Source organism: Lactuca sativa, chromosome 9 (genome assembly GCF_002870075.4).
Source record: "Lactuca sativa cultivar Salinas chromosome 9, Lsat_Salinas_v11, whole genome shotgun sequence".
Classification (NCBI taxonomy): domain Eukaryota; kingdom Viridiplantae; phylum Streptophyta; class Magnoliopsida; order Asterales; family Asteraceae; genus Lactuca; species Lactuca sativa.
The window spans coordinates 83,224,822-83,232,551 of NC_056631.2; the positions used below are offsets into that span (position 1 = coordinate 83,224,822).

At 34.1% G+C, this 7,730-nt stretch overlaps 1 protein-coding gene across 1 annotated transcript; it reads left to right on the forward strand.

The window, feature by feature from the left end:
• The first annotated feature begins 4,865 nt into the window (after window positions 1-4,865).
• Window positions 4,866-5,379, forward strand: LOC111885388 (UDP-glycosyltransferase 83A1). The gene is made up of 2 exons (XM_023881654.1): window positions 4,866-5,082; window positions 5,174-5,379. Exons 1-2 carry the CDS (start codon window positions 4,866-4,868, stop codon window positions 5,377-5,379), a joined length of 423 nt encoding a protein of 140 aa, XP_023737422.1.
• The last annotated feature ends 2,351 nt before the right edge of the window (window positions 5,380-7,730 follow it).

Sequence of the window (7,730 nt, forward strand, 5' to 3'; positions counted from 1 at the left end):
ATGTTTTTATCATGCATAATATGCAATGAGGGCATTGCATAATTTAAGTGTGGGGTAGGGGTTGGTTACATATTAGAAAATTTAGAGTCTTAATTTAGGTTAATTTTAAATTTTTGTTGCATATTAAAAATATTACTTATGATTTAATTTAGAAAATTTTGGTAAAAGTGAAATTAGGATTCCAGGTTAGAGTTGTGTTGATAATTGCATGAAGACCCAAATGTTTAGTTGAGCCTATATACGTTCTAGTGCATTTGTGGCTTCCTTATTCCAGTGAAATCATGGGACAAAAACACGAACCTGCTCAGCCTGAGGGATGCAATATGTTTAGCAGCCTAAACCTGAAATGTATCCAGGAAGATTGTTATCGTTAGCCAATAAAGGTTGAGATTGAGCGCCCCTGCTTAAGCATGTAGGTTTTGAGTGAAAAAAAAGTGAGGTACATGTTAAAAAAAATACAAGAAAAGTTGTAAGAATTTTGGAGCAATCAAAGTGAAGATCAAAAGATCAAAATTCCAAAAAATCCAAAAAGTTGAAGATACCAAAAATCAAACAATAAAGGTGGTGAATTCAAAGAGATCAAGGATCAAATTACCAAAGGAAGTGAAGAATTCAAAAGAGCTCCATGGTGGTATCGAAAAAGTTGTAATTCTAGATTATGTATGCTTGGGTTGCTCAATTAAAAACACCTTGAGGGTAAGAGGTTTTCTGCGGATGGATTCGGAGGGTTGCATAAAATGAGCATAGTTCGGGGTGAGTGGGCGAGTGTTTATGAGGATTGTGAGTATTTGGAATATGGGAGGTCCTTAGGAAAAATTTTAGACACAAATGCATGCGTTGCGGTCTTGGCATAATGGTTGGGTTAGATTGTAGTTGTCATATATGATTCTAATGTTTTAAAATTTAGTTTTGCTTGGGGGCAAGCAAAAGTCAAGTGTGGGGTATTTTGATATGTGCATATTTAGTTCATATTAAGTATAGATTTTTATTCATTTATTAGCTAAATTATTGCATTTTATGGACAAAAGGTATTTAAAAGTGTTCGAATTATATTTTCAGTCCAAAAATGAAGCTCGAAAGCAGAAGAAAGCAGGAGAAGCGGTTGAGAGATCAAGAATAGAATAAAGAAGAAAAACACCAAAAATAACACCTACTTGGCGAGTAGGGTCGACTACTCGGCGAGTCCGATCGAAGAATCGAGAAGATAATGACTCGGGATCCCGGAGACTTATCACAATATGGGGACTGAGAGATGGACTCGACGAGTCGCCACCTGACTCGACGAGTCGATTCGTATATATAAAGTTAACTCCTCATAACGATAGAAAAGAAGTCTGGAACGATTCAGAAGAGTTTAGCTGCGATTGAGAAGGCAGAAAAACCCTAGAAGACGACGAAAGAAGCTAGAATTCAATCCCGGAGAGTAATTGAGGCAAAATTTCATCATTCCACTTATTCTTTTGTTTTATCATTATGGTTAAGCAATTTGACTTTGTTTGTTTGCTGTTATTTACTTCAATTATGAGCTAAAACCTTTAGACTTCTATTTGGGGATACAAAGTTGACAATATGGTTTGATTGATTGGTAGGATTAATTCTAAGTTGGTGAATTTTTGCTTGCTAAAGAACCTTGTGTGTGAATAATAATTAATTTTCTGTTAATAGGAAGATAATTGATTAGCATGAAAGTCTATTGATTATTATCCTCATATGCTATGTGATCACTATGCCATATGTCTAGGAGTAATGAATATGAAACTAGAATTAATAAGAAAATTGAGTAAATCCATGTGCAAGCTTGTAAGATGACCATCAAACAAGAAGTTAATTAAAAGAATAAATTAGTTAACTATTGCAAGTCTAACTTAACCCGAATAATTAATCTAGTGAATTTAATTAAATTGGACAATTGGCCACTGTTTAAGTTAGTTTATTTGCTAATGATTAGGGTAGTGAATACGAATCTAATCACTTGAATCGGTAACCAACGAAAGAATTAATCCATTGCACCATTAACTTGAAATCAACCATAGAATCAACTAAGTTGAACTAAACAGAAGTTCCTTTCCAATTATTGAATCTAGTTAAGTCTTTATTTTCTAGTTCTTAAATTAGTAATAGTTAGTAAGTTTCTAGTCTTGTAAAACTAGATAAAACCCCTACTTATTAATTAACTTAGATAAAATTAGTTTTTAATTTTAATTTACCGTTCTCTGTGATCGATACCCTGCTTATTTAGCTATACCACAATTGATAGGTTCACTGCCTTTTGTGTGTTATTTGATAATTAAAAGTAGGTTTAAAACTAAGTAAGTTTGCACACATCAAATACTATCATAGCAAACATGAGAAATCAATTGTTGTGGTGACACAAACTTGCAAAACACCAAATTACACTTACCATGGGAACCTCATCGGGTTTCTTATCCAATAGAACTGCATGGACAAGTATGTTTAATGAGAAAAACATTTTTGTGATGATTTTTCAACACATACATTTTTATGATGATTTTGAACAAGATCCACATAACATTAAAATAACAAACTGACATACATACCCTTTGTTCAGTTATTTTGTCTCCATTTATTTTATAAACTTACTGATAAATAAGAAATAAACAGAGACAAACCTTTGTTCATCTTCACCTTCAACTAAAACCATATACCCTAACCTAGTAATAAATGAGAAATAAAATGGATGAATATTGAAAATTGTTTGTTGGAATGTAAGGGTAATATGATCATTTAGTTTCATTTGGAAGGTTTATTTAGTCTAGGAAAAAAAAGACTTTATATATGCAACACTTTATCCAGATATGCATCATTAAGTCACTGTACACATATAGAACTTAATGGGGAAAAAAGAAACAACCCTTAAGTGATTTTAATTTTTACTAGGCGATATTCCATGTTAGCATGCTTGGTAATTGCTTCTAGAAGACCAGGAGATATTTCACTATGAAGAAGTTGATAGGATGCCCGAGCACACGTTGAAAAAAAAAAAGGCTCACTTGAACATTTCTTGAACATCAGCTTCATGCAAAGTTCGTGAAAGCATACGTTGAAGATATCCAACTTCCTAAAAATCAATTACATATTTACCGATAAAGAAGTAACATCATTATAGAAAATGAAATTAAAAAAAATACATATATATTTATTACCTTGGTGAGTGATTTAGCAAATTGACTAGGTTGTACATCAGTTTCATATGATCAATTCCATGTTTCAATGATTTGAGGTAATCCACGAAGATGAACTAACAGCCTTTCCCTCATTATTTGCACCAGTTATGTATGTATCTCATCTCTATGCACTTTACAATCCTAAAAAAATTATTATCTCACACTTTTTAATTTAATATTTATACTCTCAATAATACCCAAGAATGGGAGAAAATTTGTAAAAGAGTTTATTTATTACCTGTGATACCCGTTCAATTTCTGATAACAACATTACTTTTCATGTGTCAGGTACTTTCAGGAAAAGAATCCTCCTAATTTCATACATACATACATACATACATATGAACAAGTTATTCTTATGTGGAATGTAAGGATAAAATGGTCGTTTAGTTTCATTCAGACGTTTTATTAAGTCTATAAATAAAAGCAAAAAGCACCTACCAGGGATAATAGCATGTACAAAACTGACAACCTGACTTGCCAATGCCAAATGTTTTGATGTAATTGACTTTAACCAGACACCTGGAAAATGCCAATTAAACAGGATTTAATATATTCTTTTAACAAAAAAAATTAAAAAAAAAAAAAAAAAAAAGAGTTACCTGCATGGCACCAGCACCAAGAACAAGTTGACAAGCCCTTGTGTTGAAAAATTTCAACATTTCAAGAACAAAATTTGAGGTTCTAATCCGTATGCCAGATTCCAGTTCTTTCCAAAATATCTTGCAAACCAAACTCCTTAAGTTCATATTATGTTCAATCTTAAAAGTTTTAAACTGAAGTTAAACAATTCAAGAACAAGTTAGTTTTTTCAGTCTCCTTTTCTAACGTATTAAAATATAACAAAAGTCAGTCATACATGACATACACATTAATTAATATTCTTCATATGAGGAGTTGCTATTTTAGGAAAAATTGTTATGCCACCAGCTATACAATAAAATTATACATACATATATATATATATATATATATATATATATATATATATATATATATATATATATATATATATATATAAAAGAGGAAAGTTCAACAAAGTGTCTTTTGTGTACTGAGTCACCCGTGTTCTTCCATCCCATTCATCCTGAGTGTCATGAAACAGAGCCAGGGAATGGAATCGGTCACTAAATTGTAATTTAACTTAAATCATGATTCGTTAAAAATTTCATCATTAAAATTACAAAAATAAATTCTAATATAATTATATCATGAAATTTTTCATTGCATTGAGAAAAAAAACACCCTCTGGCAAACGAAAGCTAACAAAATGTAAGGAATCACGTTCCAATTCCATTCCATAGAACAAACAAGAATGTGTTTTTCATTCCAGTGGAAAAAACCATTCCTTTCTTGATTCCATCATACCTATGTAGCCTTTGGTTGAAACGATTATTTCTGATCCGTTGACTTGGCTTAGGAGAACTAGTGTCCATGGACAGTAGAGAGAAATCCCAATTTCCTGCACGCCAGGCAGCTTCAAACTACAAACAGAGAAAAAATCAAACATATGAAGTTACAGTTGTAAACACAGAGGTCACTTACAAGCAGGTAACAAGCAATCCGTTAGAAAATGATGGTTATAGTTATCTATTGCGGTTGATTTCAATCCCTGATGGGCTAGAACCATGGGAGGACAGGACTGACATTTGTAAATTGACCCTATAAATATTACAAACTATGCCTGGCAAACTAGAAGAACTTATAGAGACAATTAACAAAGAAGACAACAATAAAATGTCATGTATTATTGCTAATGATTGCATGCGATGGGCCATAAAAGTCGCAAAGAAGATGGGAATTAGCAGAGCAGCCGTCTGGCCAGCCACAGTTACTACGCTAACTTCCATGTTGAGCTGTCAGAAATTGATTGATGGTGGAATCATTAACAAGAATGGTGAAACATACATGATTACACATTTTGTTTTATAAGAATTTAGCTAATTAAGAAGGTGATTTAACCTTTCTTAAAAAATATTCCATTTCAGGCATACCTCTAATTCAGCATATGATTAAGCTATCAGAAACCATGCCACTTATAAAACCAACCAACCTCTGGTGGATGCGCTTTGAGGACTTGCCCACTTCAGAAGCTTTCTTTGAAGTTGTAAAAGAAGCAGTTGAAGCTTCCAGATTGACGGAATGGCATTTATGCAGATCAACTACTGAGCTGGAGCCTGGAGCACTTTGCTAGCAAGCAACCGACGTGCTGACCAAGTATGTCACTTCTAGCAACAAGACTCCACCTGTTTAGCGTGGCTCGACCACAAGTCCTTTTAGTGGTGTGCCTTGGCTGTAACTTTTCTTTGCGAATTTGCCTTTGACTAAAAATCATTTGCACAAAATATAGTTAATTTAAGATTTTTGGTTAATCGTTATACATACAAAGGGGTATTTTGGTCTTTTAAAGGATTGCAATGGAACTAAATTCCATCCATTGGTTAAACACAAACCAAATGTGCCCTAAATTTGACAAAATAAATACATCTTTAGGCATCAACCATTAAATTAACATGAAAAAATGTAACAATGGATTAAAATTTCAAGAATATCTTACCATTGAGTGCAGCAACACCCGCAATTGAATGCATATAGTTAAATCCATGTAGTCATATAGTGGCACAGAGCACAAATTATTAAAAACATAAAAATACATGTGTATATGATCAAATGAAGCATGTCTCACTTCATAAAACATATGTAAGCGGTGCTAAAGACTTAATGATATCTGGGGAATTTCGTCGAACACTTGGTGTTCGTCTAAACACCATGGAAAGACAAAGGTAAATTGCAGAAATCAAACACATAAATCACAAAAATGGAGTATAGGAGTTGATAATTGATTGAAATATGAACAAAAATAGAAACAATAGAGATGCACCATGGATTAACATAATAAATCGAGAAGTAAAAAAAACAGAAGAACATAAGTCGATTTAGGGATGGAAGTTACCACTATGAAGGCCTGAACATCTGTATTCCTCTCTCTCTCTCTCTCTCTCTCTCTCTCTCTCTTCTCGTTAAGCTGCTGGCGAGACTTGGCTGGCGACCCCTTTAGTAGAAGATAGCGCGCGGTGTTTAGCACCCTTAGCGACCCATGACGACCTTCCTAACCACGCCCACTCCTTTGAGCCTGATAATCATATCGAGAGTGCTAGATTCAGATTCGCTTTCTATTCAAATATGCCCAATTTTTTTGCAGGATACGGTCCAAATTTGTACATAGGAACCACCAAATCATTCAAAACTAGAAAAAAGATATGTGAATAAATGAAAAATAAATTGATTACCTGGGTCTCTAACGCAGAAGTTTCAAAGGTGATAACGAGATGCAATCGGGAAGCTAATGTAGCAAAGTTACGGTTCTTCGTCTATGTGTTTTTCGATTTATCTGTGGGGCATCTGAAAAAAATGAGAATCAAGATCCACACTCCTAATATTGAGACTTGAGAGTATAATTAGGGCTTTTTCTAACAATTTCAACATCGAGTGGGAGATAAGGTGGTTCTAGAGGGTAGAAGTAAGTGGGGGAAGAAGTAGGCGGCAGTAAGGAAGGAGCGTTCATAATTTGGGCAAGAGGGAAAGGAGAAAAAAAAAAGGAAGGCGGGTTTTTAATTTTTTCAGAATTTCATTTCCCCCTTTCCCCCACTATTAAAGGATGGAACGCGCGTTCCATTAAAAAATATAAAGCGACATCCTTAGACGACGCGCATTTTTTTATAGGTGCCCTCCGTTTTTTTTAGACACTAATTTAAAGGCACGCAATAATGCGTGTCTTCTTTCCTTAAATTTTTTGAAGAAATGACATTTTTTTAATGTCACTCTCCTTTGCGTAACATAAATCAACGAGTGTCGTGGTTTGCGCGTCGTAAAAGGATCTTTTTCTTGTAGTGCCTGGAAATAGTGCTATTAGATCGCTGAATCTGGCAGTGTAGGAAACTATGTCGGAGCCCTTCACGGTTAGGTTCCAGAGCTCCTGCTCCAGCTTTTGAACTTCGCCCCTTGGGCAGTATTCTTCGATCATGAGTTCCTTCAGAACTTCCCAGCCGATAGCATTCACCACTATAAGTGATAGTGACTTGACATGGCTATTCCACCACATCAGAGCTCGGTCCGCAAAGATCTCAAAGATCGACTCCGTTTTCTCAAACCATTGCGAGAGGGCAATGATTCCGCCAGTTCCATTGAAGGCCCTGGTGTAACAAACCTATGTAATAGTGTAGGTCAATTTGTACTTCTTTTTAAAATAATAAAGAGAAATTTTAGCATATTATGTATATTTACATAACTGACCCTCAAAAATAAATTATTAAACAATCTTGATTGGGATGAACCAAGTGATAGAGATTGTAACAAGGTTTCCAAAAACATAATGAACACTAAAATCTGAGTTATAACAAAGAAGTTATGACCAATTGAAGATCCGCGACAAAACCGGAAAAACACTGTTCAGTGTAAAAACTGAATTTTCAATAATAGGCTTTTTGGGCTTAACAATCTAAATGAAAGTTGTACTTTATGTTAAACCGAGAACTTTCATAAAAA

Coding starts and splice junctions, on each gene's coding strand:
- LOC111885388 (XM_023881654.1), top strand. CDS start 4,866: ATGCCTGGCAAACTAGAAGAACTTATAGAGACAATTAACAAAGAAGAC. Junction 5,083..5,173: donor TGGAATCATTAACAAGAATG/GTGAAACATACA, acceptor ATTCCATTTCAG/GCATACCTCTAATTCAGCAT.